At 56.9% G+C, this 15,354-nt stretch overlaps 4 protein-coding genes across 4 annotated transcripts in view; 1 reads left to right on the forward strand and 3 right to left on the reverse strand.

The window, feature by feature from the left end:
- Window positions 1-1,298: 1,298 nt before the first annotated feature.
- Window positions 1,299-3,363, reverse strand: SDF2L1 (stromal cell derived factor 2 like 1). Its single transcript, XM_040619541.1, has 3 exons — window positions 3,118-3,363; window positions 2,531-2,727; window positions 1,299-1,701 (listed from the first exon to the last, which is right to left on the reverse strand). Exons 1-3 carry the CDS (start codon window positions 3,302-3,304, stop codon window positions 1,420-1,422), a joined length of 666 nt encoding a protein of 221 aa, XP_040475475.1. The 5' UTR covers window positions 3,305-3,363; the 3' UTR covers window positions 1,299-1,419.
- Window positions 3,364-7,269: 3,906 nt separating this feature from the next.
- On the reverse strand, window positions 7,270-8,422 carry LOC121100049 (coiled-coil domain-containing protein 116-like). The gene has a single exon (XM_040620098.1). The coding sequence runs from the start codon at window positions 8,268-8,270 to the stop codon at window positions 7,455-7,457; it is 816 nt and encodes a 271-aa protein (XP_040476032.1). The 5' UTR covers window positions 8,271-8,422; the 3' UTR covers window positions 7,270-7,454.
- Window positions 8,423-8,887: 465 nt separating this feature from the next.
- CCDC116 (coiled-coil domain containing 116) lies at window positions 8,888-11,677 on the reverse strand. The gene is made up of 3 exons (XM_008697612.2): window positions 11,361-11,677; window positions 10,109-10,666; window positions 8,888-9,988 (listed from the first exon to the last, which is right to left on the reverse strand). Exons 1-3 carry the CDS (start codon window positions 11,436-11,438, stop codon window positions 8,981-8,983), a joined length of 1,644 nt encoding a protein of 547 aa, XP_008695834.2. The 5' UTR covers window positions 11,439-11,677; the 3' UTR covers window positions 8,888-8,980.
- Window positions 11,678-13,624: 1,947 nt separating this feature from the next.
- YDJC (YdjC chitooligosaccharide deacetylase homolog) overlaps window positions 13,625-15,354 on the forward strand; it is a 5,910-nt gene continuing 4,180 nt past the window's right edge. Inside the window, exons 1-4 of the mRNA XM_040619544.1 lie at window positions 13,625-14,412; window positions 14,502-14,661; window positions 14,877-14,976; window positions 15,076-15,253. Coding sequence (XP_040475478.1) covers window positions 14,249-14,412; window positions 14,502-14,661; window positions 14,877-14,976; window positions 15,076-15,253 — 602 coding nt within the window. The 5' untranslated portion in view covers window positions 13,625-14,248. The remainder of the gene's footprint in view (window positions 14,413-14,501; window positions 14,662-14,876; window positions 14,977-15,075; window positions 15,254-15,354) is intronic.

Here is a 15,354-nt window from a genome sequence, read left to right on the forward strand (position 1 = left end):
CCCCCCCCCCCCCCCTTTATTCTCTCAATGCAATGACCAAGAGCAAATGTTTCTGAGGCAGGTAGAGCTGGGTTGAATCTTTACCAACCTGCAGCCTCCTCTGCAAAATTAAGACAATTGAACGTGCTTCCCAGAATTGTTGCCAGGAGCAATGAGATGCTGTGTAAATCGTTGGCCAAGTGCCTGACACTTAGTGTTCAGTAAACGTGTGCTGCTGCTGCTGCTGCTGCTGCTGCTGCTGCTGCAATTTAATTTTTGGTCTTGTCCTGTGTTCTGTCTGGAGCCATCTTAAGTGTTGTCACAGCTTCAGCCTTGGTTCCCCAAGGCTTCCTACATGCTGTACACTGGTTCTGCTATTCATCTAGGTGTACTGCAGTCATGTCGCAGGTCAGGTGGGTGATGGGAGAGGAGCTTAAACTTGCAGACAAATGCTTGAGGGGGTTGGCAGTGGAGGGGTCAGGTGGTCTGTGTTTGATCAGAGCAGCAGCTCATGGGTTGAGAGGGCGGGGAAGTAATGGTCCAGGGCCTACAGCATGAGCCACCTCCCGTCAAGTCTCACAATTTATTTTTCACCTGCAAGGTGCTCTGCCCACACTCCTCCAAGCCCCTTCCCACCAGCTGCTACTCCCAGCTTCTCCTTGGGCTCTTGTATTCTCATTCAGGAAAGTGGCACTCTTGCACCCCCAGCAGCTCCCTTTAACCCCTCCCCTCCTACCTATACAGTCCCACTTGGGCCAAGTTAGCAAGTCCAGGAAGACTGTAGTCTCCCCCATAACCTCTAGAGGTCACCTATGCACCAGCAAACCTAACTGTTCCCTTCCTTTATTAGGGCTCTCCCATTTATTGTTCCTGCCTTTAAGTTGCAATGCTTTGCCTGCCAGAATTGTGCCTCTCCTTCCAAGGACACTACTCAGATTTCTGCAGGTAGCAGTCCTTTGTGGTTACCTTCCATTGTAATATCTTCTGAAGTTCTGTTATCTCCTTGGGGACCCTGGAAAGTTGTAGTGGGGGCTTGAGATGCCACATGCCCAGGCAGGCTAGGGTGTGAGGCCTTAACACTAAGGTTCATGAAGCTCAGGAGCTAGGGAACTGGGGTCACTTGCCATCAGACCATCTGAAGGTGGAGAGGGATGTTGTGATGGCAGTGTTGGCATACATGAAAGAGCATCAAGGTTTGAATGGGTTTAGCTGTCATTCCGTGCTGGAGACAAGAGGTTTTGCACTAAGGAAGAGATGGTGAGCCAGGTCAGGGACGGCTGGCACCTCCTGTTCACCCCCAGGCTTACAGCAAAACACAATCACAGACTAACATTCTTTAATCACAAAGGCACTTGAGAACCCCTACAAACCCAAAGTCTCCACCAAGAGTGGCCCCGCAGATGCCCCACCCTGCTGCCTCCATCCACCCATCCATGGCACTCAGAGTTCATCGTGACCTGCAGAGGGATCCACACTGGGCTTGATGAAGATGCCTTCCATGGCCTTCCACGTATTGTGTGTATTGGCGCTGGACATGCCATGCACTTCGTGCTGTCCGCGGATGGGGCTCCCGTACTGCTCTCCAGTGACTGACAGGAACACAGAGGTGCCCACGTGCTGGAAGCGCACAGCGGCCTCTCGCTCCCAGTGCTGCCCTGAGCAGCGTACGGTCCACAGATCCAGGTCGTCACCCTCACCGTCTTCCCCAAAGGCGCTCACCTCCTATGGGTGCAGGGGGTAGAAGGACAGTGCTCACCACAGAGGGCACACTGAATCCCCTGTGGTCACTCTGGCAGCAGCACTCACACCCAGGGCACTGGGCCTTGGGTCCTTCCCTGTACCCTTGAGCCTCAGCTTCCACAGCTGCAAAATAGGACACTACCACCGCCACCCCCAGCACCCAGTAGGCTCTCAACACGGTCTCTTTAAACACATGCACACCCTACCCCATCTGTCTGGGCAGTAGCCACTGGCCCCCAAGTAGCTAAGGCCTCCTCCTCTCTCCTCCATGTTCCCCTTCCTAACCTCTCTGAGCCTCACTCAGCATGACATCCTAGGCTGACAGGTCTCTATTTCATACAAACAGCCTCTGTTCCTCCCCACTCCCTCCCTAACCCCACAACCCCCATCCACCCCAACTCCACCCCTTCACCTCTCCATCCCCAGTTTCAATGAATTCCACTGGAGCACAAGCTCTTCCCTAGGCCTGGCAAAAACCCCTATTCTCCCCCTCTGTGGCCTGGAGAACTCTCACTCATCCTTCCAGACCCAGCTTGAGTCCCTCCTTCCCTGCCCAGTTTCATATTCGCCACCCAAAGGCCTTGTGGATCCCCTTCCTCGGTCCAACTCAACCCCAGGAGATAAGCTATCCAGCAGATCTCTCTTCCTGTCAGTTGCCCCGCAGAGGTGGTGCTCAGTAAACATTTCTGAATTGAAATTGCCACTTCGCACAGGAAGCTGAGGCTCAGAGCCACGGAGAGGAAGAGTCAAGATTCTGCCCCTGCCCTCCCCCTCACCACACACAAGGAGCCTCTCCGGGGCGAGGGCTCACCTGGTTGTTGGACAGCGGCGACGGAAAGTGGTGCGTGTGCAGGTTCTTGCCGGTTAGCACGTGCGTGAGCCGAACCGCCTGCCCGCAGCGCACCGGGGACCCGCGCGGGCACCCGCCCTCCGAGCCACCGCGGATCCGCCAGTAGCTATTGGCGTCGTCAGACGCCTCCACGCCAGTCACCGACTGTTGGCCGCTGCCTGAGGGGCGACATCCCACCCCACCCCGGGGTCGCAGTCAATCTCTGAACTCCCTACCCTTGACCCGCACACCATAAACTTTCCGGGACAACCTCAATCCTGGGACCCCAACGGCTCACTCCCAGCCCCCATCTCTGGCCCTTGGACCCTGGCTGAACTCCCAAGTCCCTTGGCCCGCAGCTCCCGGACGACCCTCCTCGCCCCCAATATTCCGACGACCCCCCCCCTTAAAACGGCCGGTCCTTGGCCCCCCCGGCTCCCTAGCCAGGCTCCTTGATGACCCCCCCCAGACTCATAGCCCTGAAGACTCCCCCCAAGTCCACCCCACCTTCAAACTCCCAGCCCTGGGCTCCGCCCCCTGACGATGCCCCAGTCCCGGGCCCCGCGCACCGGATCCGTATTTGATGTCGTGTGAGTGCAGCCGCACCCTGTGCTGCGTGTTGAATAGCTTCAGCACCGACCCGCAGGTCACGAGCCCTGCGCCGGTCTTGGCGGCACCGCTGCTCGCCACCAAGAACGTCAGCAGCAGCCCCAGAAGCGCCTGTCCGGCAGCTCTGCCGCGGCCCGCGCTCCACATCGCCCCGGCCGAGCTCCGGCGGCTCGGGCCCAAGGGACGCTTCCGTCTCCGCCACCCGCCAATCCGGCTCTGACAGAGCCAGTAAGGGCAGCCAATCGCCAGCCCGCACGGCGTTCCGCCTGCATTGCCATTGGGTCAGCCTGGAGGGGCCCCGCCCCCAGCTTTCCAGAGCGGCGACTGGGAGGGGGCTGGAGACACGAGGAGGGTTTTGATTGGTCCACGCTTCCGAGGACTCACCAATGAATGCTAAGGGAAGGCTGGTGCGGCGCAGAATGGTTAGAGAGCAGCTGCCGAGCGGCTCTGTAGGTTCGGGCGCCCCACCCAGGGGCACCTGAGCCCCTGGACACCTGGCTGGGGATCCCAGGACCCTGCGGGCAGCTGTTCACAAAACCCCTTGATCTTGGATCATCGGGCTTTCAATCACGATCTTTCCTCTTGGACTCTGGGTCCTCAGCTTCAGGGTTGCTGGACCACTGGATTTTGTGGTCACGAGGTCGATGCATCTCAGATACTGGATAAACTTGGTTCTTCAGTCCCTGAATCCCAGGATTAATTAATCCCCCAGTGATTCGGTCATTACCTCCTTTATGAGAATGGGTCACCTCAGTCCCTGGACTCTGGGTTTTTTTAATTCCCCTGGCAACTCACGGACTCTTTGCAGGGCGGAATCACATGCACAGGGCCACTGGGCAGCAGAGGGCAGCAGGGATCTGTGGTTTTGAGGATAACGCTAGGTTCTCACCTGAAAGCCCCAAAGTTTCTTAGGAAACCAGAAATCTGGGAGACCAAGTGACTGTGGGAACTAAGTGTGCCAGGTTTCTGATGAGTGGGTCGCTGTCTCAGTGCCTTTTCAGAGGGCTGTCAGCTCAATCTTCAAGGGAGGAGAACTTATACTACTCTTTATTTATTCATTGGTGGAACGTTCTTATGTTGACTTAATTCCAGTCCCTGTGCTGAGAGCCACTGGGGAACTGGCTCCGGGCTACATTACTCAATAGGCTGACAACCCATGCACCAGCGGCACCAACGAAGCAGGGAGAAAAGTTTATATTTAATTAAATTATTTGGAATTTTGCATTCAGAAAATCCAGAGTAGAGCCATTTTAATTACAGCAACATGTTATTTTGGGGTTTTCATGTTTAATAGTGTTTCTATTTTGAATTACATATGGGATAAGATACTTGATCTTTTCAGGGTTTAGGGTGTCTAAATTGCTAAAGATCTGCCCTGGCAGACCCTGCACTCACTTGAGGGGCCTCCAATCCATGGTGGAGGGGCTAGAGTATAATCTGGGAAGCAATAGATATGTTCTCTTGGACATACCAACAAGCATTTCAGACTTAGTATGTCCAAAGCAGAATTCTTGGTCTCCTCCCTCAAACTTTTCCCCCCTCCCCCAGGCTTCTGAGTCGCAGTAATGGCACCTCCACTTGCCTTGATTGAACCCCCAAATTGGGACTTGTCTTTAATTCCATTCTTTGCCACATTTTCACATCTCATCCAACACATCCTGATGACTCTAACTCCAAAACAGATTGTAAAGCATCTCTCCTGCATTCCTTATCATCGCCCTAATCCAAGCCACTCTCCAGATCGGTATCTATTGATATCGGTCTCTCCTCTCCAGATATCGACCATTGCCTCCTAACAGAGTCCTGTACTTCCACTGCTCAGGGCCCTCCAAGTCACTCTCCACACAGGAAAGTGATTTATACTTTAGAAAGCATGTATTGGAGGGGGGCAACTGGCTGGCTCAGTCAGTACAGCATGTGACTCTTCATCTCAGGAGTCATGAGTTCATGCCCCACGTTGGGCATAGAGCCTACTTAAATTAAAAAAAAAAAATCAGGGGTGCCTGGCTGACTCAGCCGGTGGAGCATGCAACTCTTGATCTCGGGGTTGTGAGTTCGAGCCCCATGTGGGTGTAGAGATTACTTAAAATCTTAAAAAAAAAAAAAAAAACCATATATCAAATCATGCCAGGCACCTGCTTAAAGCTGCCAACAGCTTCCCGTTGCATGTAAGACCAGCGGATGGTGAGGACCCAGCAGGCAATCTCCCCAACAGAGCCCAGAACTGGAGTAAGAGAAGCCAACCTGGCTCTCCCTCGACTTTCTCAAGGCCTCTTGCCTTCTCAAAGCTGTTCCCTTTCCCAGCTTCCCCTGCAGACCACCTTCCCCAGCTCACCCTACGGGCAGATGCTCAGGGCGGATTATGGTGTCTCCGCAGCCTCCACTTTCCAGCCACAGTTTGCTTTCAGGTTCAGATGCTCACCCACTCAACTTGGTTCCAGGGACCGCTCAAGGAGCAATCAGCTATGGGGTGGGGAGGGTGGTTGCTGGCCTCCAAATACGGCTACTAACAATTCCTCCCATCCCCATAAGTGTAAGCTGCTTCTCTCATCAAGACATGGACTCTCTCATCAAAACACTGAATCTGGGCGGGCATGGCAATTCGCTTTGACCAAGAGAATGGCACAGAAGTGCTGCTTTGGGACTTCTGAGCACAAGCTGCAAGAGGACCAGTGGTTCTTGCTTCCTCTCCCTCGGAAGCCAGCTGCTGCCTCGTGCTGTAAGGAACTGCAGGCTAGATGACTGACCGAACAGTCAGGAGCCTTGGGGAGACAGCTTGGATGGGGAGAGGCCATGCGGGACGTTCTGGTCGCAGCCATGCCCCCGGCTAGAAGCAGCCACACAAGAGACTGCCTACACCACCGCCAGCTGAGCCTGCCAAACTCCAGCATTAGGAAAAAGGACTTTGGAGCCACTTAAGCCTTGGAGTGGTTACACAGCAACGGATGCCTGAAACAGGAGCTAAGGTCAGCTGTCTTCAGCACAGTGCAACGGCAGTTCCCAAAGGGGCTGCTCCCACTCCAGGGCAGTCTCTAGACATGTGCTTCTGAGGCCGGGGGGCGGGGCGGGGCTCTGTGCTCTTTTCCCCTGGAGGACTTGGCAGAGAGCCCTGCAAAGCTGGTAGGTATCGTGCCAGCTGCTGCGTGTCAGAGCCCTTAGGGCTCCCCTCCAGGCTCTTCCCTACAGACAGGATTTCTTGCCTCTCTAGAGAGGGGTTGGAAGATGGCTGCTCTGCACTGTCCACTTGTCTTTAGCAATCAGTGCAAACTGCACCAGAATCTCTCAGTCTATCTTGGGGCGCCTGGCAGGCTCAGTTGGAAGAGTATGCAACTCTTGATCTCGGGGTTGTGAGTTCAAGCCCTATGTTAGGTGTAGAGATTACTAAAAATAAATAAACTTAAAAAAATCTCTCAGTCCAGCCCAATTACAAGCTCCTGGGGGGAAAAAACTGACCGCCCTAGCTTGGAACAGGGATGCGTCAAAGGGGCTAATCGACTATGGCCAAGTGGTGTGGCAAGAAAGTACCAAAACATTGTGGGCCCACACTATGGTGGTGGAAGCAGTGGGTGGCCTCAGGGAATGGGCCTTATGAGCTGAGCATATGCCCTAAAAGATCCTTGCCACAAGAGCTTTCTGGAAAAATGGGTCCCTGACCCACCCATCTTGGGGTCCTGGTCGCACAGCTTGCCAGACTGGCAGCCCCCATGGGACCTAGCTTGGACCCTCCAGATTCGGGAGTTGGAGCTGGGAAATACAAATAAGAAAGACAGGGGGCATCAGGAAAGGCCGGCTGCATGGTTTCTCGAGAGGAACAGGAGGGTACGGCATGTCAGAGGGAGCCGGTTGCTGCCCTTCCCTCTGGAAGCAGGAACCGCGACGCATAGGGGCCGTTAGGGAAAGGGGCCATGAGTCCTAAGAGGCTGGAAGAGCCAGGAAGGTGCACACTGGAGCGGAGAAGAGCCGCGAGCAGATTCTTGTGTTCAAGCAGAGCGTGTGCGGTCAGGGGGTCAGGGCATTGCAGCTGTCGTGAAGGCCTGTCCGAGGTGTTACGCCAGGGCAGGTGCTCAGGCCTGCAGAGGCAGGGCTGCAATCGCCGGTCGAGAAAACTGTGCTCCATCAATACAAGCTTTATTTCTCCTGTTGGCTCCCCTGACAGGCCAGCAGAGCTCCTCGTGGGCATCCAGCCGACACTGGCCTCTGCTCGGGGCAGGGACCGGCTGGGGATGGGGGGCAGCAGTCCATTGGAGCAAGAGGAGGGGCAGGGAATCAAGCGCTGTGTGCAGCTTCCCCGGGGGCCTCACAGAGGGTCGCTGGGGCCCACGTTTGTGGAGTGGCTGACCTCTACCTCCGCTCGAGGCTCGGGGGAGCTCTGGGACGTGCCACTGTCCCCTAAGAAGTCATCGTCCTCGTCCTCTTCCTCATCGCTCTGACTGTCCGCGTCTACTACTTCCTGACACTGATGAGAGCCCATGTCTGTGCCGGAGAACACTGCGGGCTTGGGCTCTTGCTGGCTTGCGGGCTCCCGCTCCTCGGCTGTAGTGCCCTCCCGAGCCGGGAGCAGCTGAGAGTCTGGCAACTCACTGTTGAGGCTGGACTCTGTGGCCTCACTCTGATCCCCTTGGGTGGCCGGCTCCAGCAGCGTGGAGGGGGACTCCGTGCTGCTCTGGGGCGCCCTGTGGTGGGGGGCCCTGCGGTGGGCAGTGCCGTGGTGGGAGCTACGCTGGGAGGCAGAGTCATGCTGGGATGCTTGTCTGGACAGCTGCCGGGCCCACTCGGCCTCCTCCAGCCTGCGCAGCAGGCAGCTCCAGTCGATCTTTGAAGACAGGCAGATGCGGGAGCCCTTCACCTTCTTGAAGCCCAGGAAGAGGTCCATGAGCGTCTCGGTGACAGGGAAGGAGATGAAGCCCAGCTGCTTGGAGAGATTCTTCTCAAACTTGTACTTGTAGACGAGCAAGGACACGACCTGCTCCACCAAGTAGTTGACGAGCTCCTCGTACAAGGGGTTGGAGATGTGGGACACGCTGGACTTGGAGGAGATGGAGGGTAGTGGCTTCTTCCTCGTGAACTTGTAATTGGGGCTCTGTGCAACAGCCGGGGAGGGAAAGGGAGACATGTCATGCCACTCCTGATGCCTTCGGATGCCCCTCACGCCCAGAGCACCCTCCGCATCACCCACACAGATGCCACGCTTGTCGTCGCCCTCGCGGTCCTGCCTTGCCACATCTGCTATGCCGTCTCAGTCAACCGCTGAGCACACGTCCTGCATGCCGGCCGCACCCTCCCACTTACCACACTGGCCTCACACAGGCCACACCTGGCAGGCCTGAGGCAAGGCTGGTGATGTCAGTCATGGTGTCAGCCAAACTGGAGCCTGGGTAACCTGGGGTTCTCCCCCAGGCCAGGTTCAGAGGAAGGAAGCCTGCCTGGGCCTTGATCGGTGAGATGAGGGTCAGGGGCTATGCCGGGAATCTACCAGGGTGCAGCCACCTACCTACGTCTCCTCCATACCCTTCCTGAGTAACTCGCTCTCAGCAGACACACTGGAGAGTCCTGTCCAAGGTTGGAAGCAGACGAAGCTGGACCTAGGATGCAGGGCCCCGCTCTGGCTGAGGCTGCTGTCCACAAGGGACAGGATGCTGCCCACAGAGAAGGACCTCTGAGATTCACTTGTAAACATTACAAAAATGCCCAGGATAAAAAATAGGCTTTATTCATCTTTGACCACACCTGGCAGTAGCTAGGCCAGGATTTCTGCTCCCCATCAGCTTGTCGCTTGCTCAGGTGGTTCCACTGCTCAGGGCAAGATACCTGTGACAGTGGGTGCTAAGGGTGGTAGCTGAAAGAGCCTTTCCCATGCAAACCTTTCCCTAAGCCCCCTAGCTCCACCCTTGAGGTCATCTCTGGATACAGTGAAACAGGAGATGGGGAGAAGCTTCTTACAGAGGAGGCAAGTGGGAGGTGATGGGAGAAGCCAGGGCAGGGGGAGGTGAGAGGAGGAGCTATTCCCCAGATGGTGGACGGGGTCTGGCTGGAGGACCCTTCCACCACGATCCCAGGGGCAGGCAGAGTGATGTGCAGGCTCTGCCAGGGATGGGCCTTCTGGCTCGAGCTCAAGGGCCCAGAAGAAGGTATGGGTGATCTCTGTACTTCAGGGTCCTGGTCAGGAGTCTCCTGCCTGTGGTGGGGTGAGGGAACCTTGGGTTCTTCTGTGGGTGTCACCTCGATCCTGCATCTGGTGGCCACTTGGGCCCTAGACACAGGGGAACCACCTTCCTTGGGCTTGGCCTGTCCTCTGCCCTTGGCGCTCTTTCTTTGAATCATCTTGGAGCTGGAGACTTGGGTGGGAAGCACATCGTAGGGTTCCTCCCCATCGGTGGGTGTGGCTGGCTTGGAGCCTGGCGTGGAGTCAGAATTGGGCTCTGTTGCAGGCTCCCATTCTGATGGGAAGAGAGGGCAGCCATCATGGCGGCGGGCGCCACTGAGCTTGTCCACAGCCTGGCGGACCACACTCTGAAGGGCGGGGAAGAGGTGGTGCTCAGCCAGAAAGTCCAGGGTCTGATGGGGCTCACGGAATGAACAGTAGCCAGGCAGGTCAAAGGACGCTGGCTGGCTCAACAATGACTTGATCTCCTTATCAAACTCTTGCTTGAGGAAGGTCAGTTCCTCTTCTCCAGGCCTGGGCTCTGATGTTTGGGGTGTGCCTGTGCTTGAGTCCAGCAGGCCCGAGAACCAGGACAGAGGTGGCTCCTGGGTCCACTGGCTGCTGGCCTGGCTGCCCAGCGAGTCCCACAGCAGGGAGTCCCTCCGGAAGCAGGACTGACCCAGGCCTTTCTGCAGAGAGAGGGGGGTTTTCAGGGGCATTCAAAAGCAGCCAAGCCAGCGCTAACCCTGGCCCTGAGCTCTGGACTGTGGTCCATCCCACCCACCCTGGGCCATGGCCCTAGATCTCACCCCTCTGTTCTCCAGCTTCAGCAGCCGTTTGAGGTTCTTCTCCAGCAAAAGTCTATCCCTCATGGGTGGCAGTGAGCCCTTGCCATGGATGCCCAGGTCACTGTGCCGGTTGGGGGAGCCCAGCCAGCCAGCTGTGAAGCTGCTATGGGAGTCGGACATGGAGCTGGAGGAGGATGGGTAGTTGTTGGGGCATCCAGTGCAGAGGCTGGGCCGGGCCCGGTGCCGGTGCACGGTACTGAGGCTGGGCCGGGCACGCACCCGCCGCCCACCCCTCGGCACCTCTATGGGGTCCTGCACCTCCACCAGTGGAACCCCAGCCTCTGTCTTCATAGTGGTCATGCGCTCCGTTGCCTCTTCCACCACCGTCTGTAGGCTGTCTAGCACCTGACCCTCGACGAGGAAATCCAAGAAGGTACCAAAGGGCCGAGGGTCCCTTGGGTTTCGTCGGTGGCCACGGAGCCCTAAGCTCTCTGTGGGAGTGTACCTCGATGGTGGGTGTGGCATGTGGCCCAACTTGGAGGCTTGCCTCATTTCCGGGAACAGTGGCTTCTTAGGCGGCTGCACCAGAGCAGACAGGCATGTCACAGAAGGCAGGGATGTTCCACAGGGGTAGGGGGTCCCTGAGGGTCCTCCTAGGGTGCCAGGAGCTGAGTGGGAGTGGGCAGTGGAAGGAAGTGTGTTTTGGAGTCAGAAAGTTCCTGGATTTGGACGCTGGCTCTGCCACTGCAGGCTGTGACACCATGGGCACGATGGTCCCTCTTGAGGCCCAATTTCTTCTTCTGCAAATTAGGGATCACTTTTGGGTCACCCTGATGCTTCCCTGACACATACATTTCATATATACAAGATGTGGCCAGGGAGTCTGAAAGCCCACTTCTGCCCTCATACAGGGCAGGAATGGGCAATCACAAACCTCTCTGAGTCCTACGTGGGCTTCTCTGTACTTTGAGCAGACCAGCCGTCTCCACTATACAGACCACCTGTAGTCCTGACCCTTGGGCTCTGAGTAGACTCCATGCTCCCACTCAGGTCCCAATCTACCAAGCTCCTCCAGAGCTGCTAGAGGTCAGGGGACACAGTGAATGAAGTCAAGGGTGACTAAGGCCCAGCAGAAGGTCAGAGGAGTGGTCAAGGTGATATGGATGTCACTAGGAGGCTCAGAGATGAGGTCAATAGGCACTGAGAAAGGGCTGTGATGTGGGATGTTGGGGAACATTTGGGGGATCTTGGGAGTCAGGGCCCTGCCGGACACACTTACCCAGGCCATGTAGGTGGTGTGGCCAGCCTCGTCGTCTGCCAAGTATCCGGAATGGTGGCGGCAGCTGGTCATGGTGAGGGTGGACGGGCTGGCTATCCTCCTCCTCCTCTCTCTCTGGTTCCGCAGCGCAGCCACGGATTCCTCTCTGCGCCGGCAGGGAGATGGCGTGAGGGTCTCCCTAGTCCTCCATGAATCCAATTCTCCCTTCGTCTGTCAGCCACTGCGTCAGCGGTCCCGGGGTCCGCGGGTCCCTCCTCCCCTCACCCCACGTCCTTCACGCTTCGGGCCCTTCCTCTGCTCGGCGTCCCCTGGGCGTCTGCGCACCGTCGGTGTCCAGAGTCGTCGGGGGTGGGGTCCCCAAGGACGTCCGCATGCTGTCTCCGACCATCTCTGGGCCTGAGTGTGTCCGACCCTCCCTCCTCCTAGACCCAAAACTCCCTGGCCTCTGCCCCTGGCCCAGAGCCGACCTGCTCACCAGAGTCCGCGCCTCGCACGGTGCAGGTCAATGTAGTCTGCGCCCTCTTCAGGGCGGCGACACCAAGTTCTGGAGTCTCCCCGACCTGCCAGGCTTGCTCATTTACATGCTACATCCTGATTGGGCCTCAATGCCTTCCAGCTCCCCCGGAACAATGACTGGGGGCGGGACCCAGGCTGGCCCCTCCCCCGCTTCTCTATCTTTGCCCCGCCCACACTCGCTGTGGGAGCTGGGTGTGGGGGGGTGTCAATGGATGCATCTGACTGCTCCCCCAAGCCAGGAGAAGTCCCAAGACTTGGCTCCGGTCCGCGCTCCGAACCTGAGGGGAGCCCTAAAGGGTCAAAGCCACAGCCTCCTCTGTTGACACAAGCACTTGCCTCGACTCGACCTCTGGTCGCTGCGTTGTCCTGGGCCTCCTGCTCTCTGACTGCTCCCTTCTAGGGTTCTCCCCTCGCCCAGTGTGGACGACCACAGTGTGGGGGGGGTGTCTTCAGCCCCCTCCCCTCTGTGGTGTCCCTGAGAGCAGTGGTAAGAGTCCCAGTTCTAAGACACAGACCAGCTTCAATTCCTAGCTCTGCTGTTTCCTGCCAGTGTGACTCGACTTCTCTGATCATCTGCTCCTCCTCTGTAAATAGTTGAGCATCCTTCCATATGGGAGTATGGAGATTAAATCAAATCTGCGGACAACACACCTGGCACTCCAGTAAGAGCCCTGTGTATCTTTCTCTCTTTTCCCTCCTTACCCCTCGGCCCAGCAAACTCCTCCTAATGTTCCTCCCAGGTGTCACCTCCTCTGAAGAAGCCTTCCCAGAAGGCCAGCCACCCCAAACAGAATTAACAAAAACCCCATTCCGACTCTGCCACTTGTATTGCCACTTGTCTACCAGATGGTGCTCCTTGGGGGTAGGAACTGAGGCACTCTCCCCTAATCTCTAGTATTTCTAATACCAGTAGGTGCTGAATAAATGTCAATTTCCTCTTTCCAATCTGCTTGCCATCAGGGCCTCTGGCTTTCCAGGATCAGCTTTCCAGGGGAGAAAGATAGTTGAAGTCCAACAATTCAATAATCACGACTGAACACAACAATCCTTATGCCAGGAGCTTGATGAAGAGCCCTGTGCGGCCTCTGATCTGTACAACATCCCACCAGGAGCATATGATTTGTTATGCTCAAGCTCAGCTCTGCCCTCTTTGCCCCCAACCCAGGGGAGAGTTAGGGGCTAGACAACCAGAGTAGGCCCAGAGCTTTGGAGGCCAGTCCCAGCTCCACTACTTCTGGCAGGGCCACGCTGGGCAAGAAGACACTTCCCCCCTCTGAGCATTAGTTTCCTCATCTGTAAAACAGGAATGACATTACCAGCTTCACGGGCTGGACACAAACGCTGCACTTTCCATTGGGAACATCAAAGCAGACACATCACAATGAAAACTCTCTCAACCATGGTGACTATTTGTATAGCCATCAGTAAGGAAAGTTTTTGTGGACTACAGAGGGGGGAAAAATGAGATTATGAATGTAAACGTTGTAGCCTGGCACAGAGCTCGAGTTGTGGAATCGGGACTAATGCTTCCTCAAACAAAGCCATTGGTATACATGCTTTCTTTTTCTTTTCTTTTCTTTCCTTTCCTTTTTCTTTTTTGTATACATGTTTTCTTACTTAGAACTTTTATTTTCAGAAAGAGAAAGAACGAACGAAAGAAAGAAAAAGCCTCTTCCTAGAAAAAAATCACCAAATAGGAAATTTGAAAAAGTTGATAGACTATCAAAAAATGAAACGTTACAAGAATGAGATAACATTGATGTGATCATTATCGTCTCAAAACAACACAAAAACTTTGGGGTGGGGGAGTAAAGGAATCGGGTTTATTTGCTTAGAAAAATACTGAAAGGGCACTACCCAGAAAGTTAACAGTGGTGAGCTTAGGGAAAGGTAAGAGAAAATTTTTTTTCCATTTTTTCCCTCTATTTTTCGTATTTCTTTTAAAGATTTTATTTATTTGAGAGAGCACAAGCAGGCAGGAGGGGCAGAGGGAGAAGCCGACTCCAGGGTGAGCAGGGACTCCCACCCCGGGCTGGATCCCAGGGCCCTGAGACTATGACCTAAGCCGAAGGCAGACGCTTAAACGACTGAGCCACCCAGGTACCCCTGTATTTTTCATACTAATATTTTTGCAGTTACTGAAAGTCCCGCGTTACAATAAATCCAGCTATGGTTTGTTAGGGCGAGCGCACTGTGCGGCGGGCGGGAGATCGTTGCAGGCCCACACCGGGACCGGTAGGTGGCGAGAACAAAGACTAAGTGCAGCCGCGCCGGGGCGTGCGCGTCGGGGCGGAGCCTCGGACTGCGTCTAGGGGTGGGGCCTGGATGCAGTCCTCCCGAGCCCTGAGCAGTCCGCGGAAGCATCCATGGCCCGAGCGCGCGTGCGGCTGGTGGTCACCGCAGACGACTTTGGTTACTGCCCGCGGCGCGATGAAGGCATCGTAGAGGCCTTCCTGGCGGGGGCTGTGACCAGTGTATCCCTGCTGGTCAACGGCGCAGCCGCAGAGAGCGCGGCGGAGCTGGCCGGCAGGTGAGTGGCGCCACCCTACAGGGTCCGGGCGGGCTTGGGGAGCCGCCGCTCCGTGGCCGTCAGTGCTCCCGCTCGCGCTCCGCCTGCAGGCACCAAATCCCCACGGGCCTCCACGCCAACCTATCCGAGGGCCGCCCCGTGGGCCCGGCCCGCCACGGCGCCTCGTCGCTGCTCAGCCCCGAAGGCTTCTTCCTCGGCAAGATGGGATTTCGAGAGGCGGTGGCGGCCGGAGACGTAGCCTTGCCCCAGGTGCGGAGGTGGCGGCTGCAGGAAGAGGCTCGCGTTGACCCCCAAGGCTCGTCCCGAGGGTACCGTGAAGCCATTTAGGGGCAGGGGCAGGGGCAGGAGAGCGCGATAGATGCTTTCCTGGTTCAAACTGGAGCAGTCACGCAGAGACACCTGGAGGGAGTCCTCCTAGGTAGCTGCTCCCAGACATTCAAGGTGCCTTGTCGTCCTCTCTCCAGGTGCGGGAAGAGCTGGAGGCCCAGCTGATACGCTTCCGGGAATTACTGGGCGGGGACCCCACGCATGTGGACGGGCACCAACACGTGCACGTGCTCCCAGGTTGGGGCGGGGGGCGTTGTTCCCTGGCGAGGGGGCTGGGGGTGAGAGGTGGTCCCAGATAGTAGGACGTGCTACTTCCTGACTCCTCCCCGCCTGCAGGCGTGTGCCAGGTGTTCGCAGAGACGCTGCAGGCCAACGGGGTGAGCTACACACGTTTGCCGGTGGAGCGCGGGTTGGGCGGCTGCGCGTGGCTCGAGGCCCCCGCGCGTGCCTTCGCCTGTGCGGTGGAGCGCGACGCCCGGGCAGCCGTGGGCCCCTTCTCCCGCTACGGCCTACGGTGAGGCCCTCCGCCCCTGTCCCGCCGATATCCCAGTGGGTCCTGCCGGCGGTTCACCTGACACCTATGCCGTTCCCCAGGCGTCCACTGACGTCGTCCCC

The sequence above is a fragment of the Ursus maritimus genome, unplaced genomic scaffold (genome assembly GCF_017311325.1).
Source record: "Ursus maritimus isolate PB19 unplaced genomic scaffold, ASM1731132v1 scaffold_33, whole genome shotgun sequence".
Taxonomy (NCBI): Eukaryota; Metazoa; Chordata; class Mammalia; order Carnivora; family Ursidae; genus Ursus; species Ursus maritimus.

Bases quoted from the DNA above. Each gene is read 5' to 3' on its own strand.
- CCDC116 (XM_008697612.2), bottom strand. From the start codon at position 11,438: ATGACCAGCTGCCGCCACCATTCCGGATACTTGGCAGACGACGAGGCT. The intron at 10,667-11,360 runs GTGTCCGGCAGG...GCTCTGGTGCAG, and splicing joins CCTACATGGCCTGGGTAAGT to CCGCCTAAGAAGCCACTGTT. The intron at 9,989-10,108 runs GTGAGATCTAGG...CTCTCTCTGCAG, and splicing joins TGAAGCTGGAGAACAGAGGG to AAAGGCCTGGGTCAGTCCTG.
- SDF2L1 (XM_040619541.1), bottom strand. From the start codon at position 3,304: ATGTGGAGCGCGGGCCGCGGCAGAGCTGCCGGACAGGCGCTTCTGGGG. The intron at 2,728-3,117 runs GTGCGCGGGGCC...GTCGCCCCTCAG, and splicing joins CGACATCAAATACGGATCCG to GCAGCGGCCAACAGTCGGTG. The intron at 1,702-2,530 runs GTGAGCCCTCGC...CTGCACCCATAG, and splicing joins CGCCGCTGTCCAACAACCAG to GAGGTGAGCGCCTTTGGGGA.
- LOC121100049 (XM_040620098.1), bottom strand. From the start codon at position 8,270: ATGTCTCCCTTTCCCTCCCCGGCTGTTGCACAGAGCCCCAATTACAAG.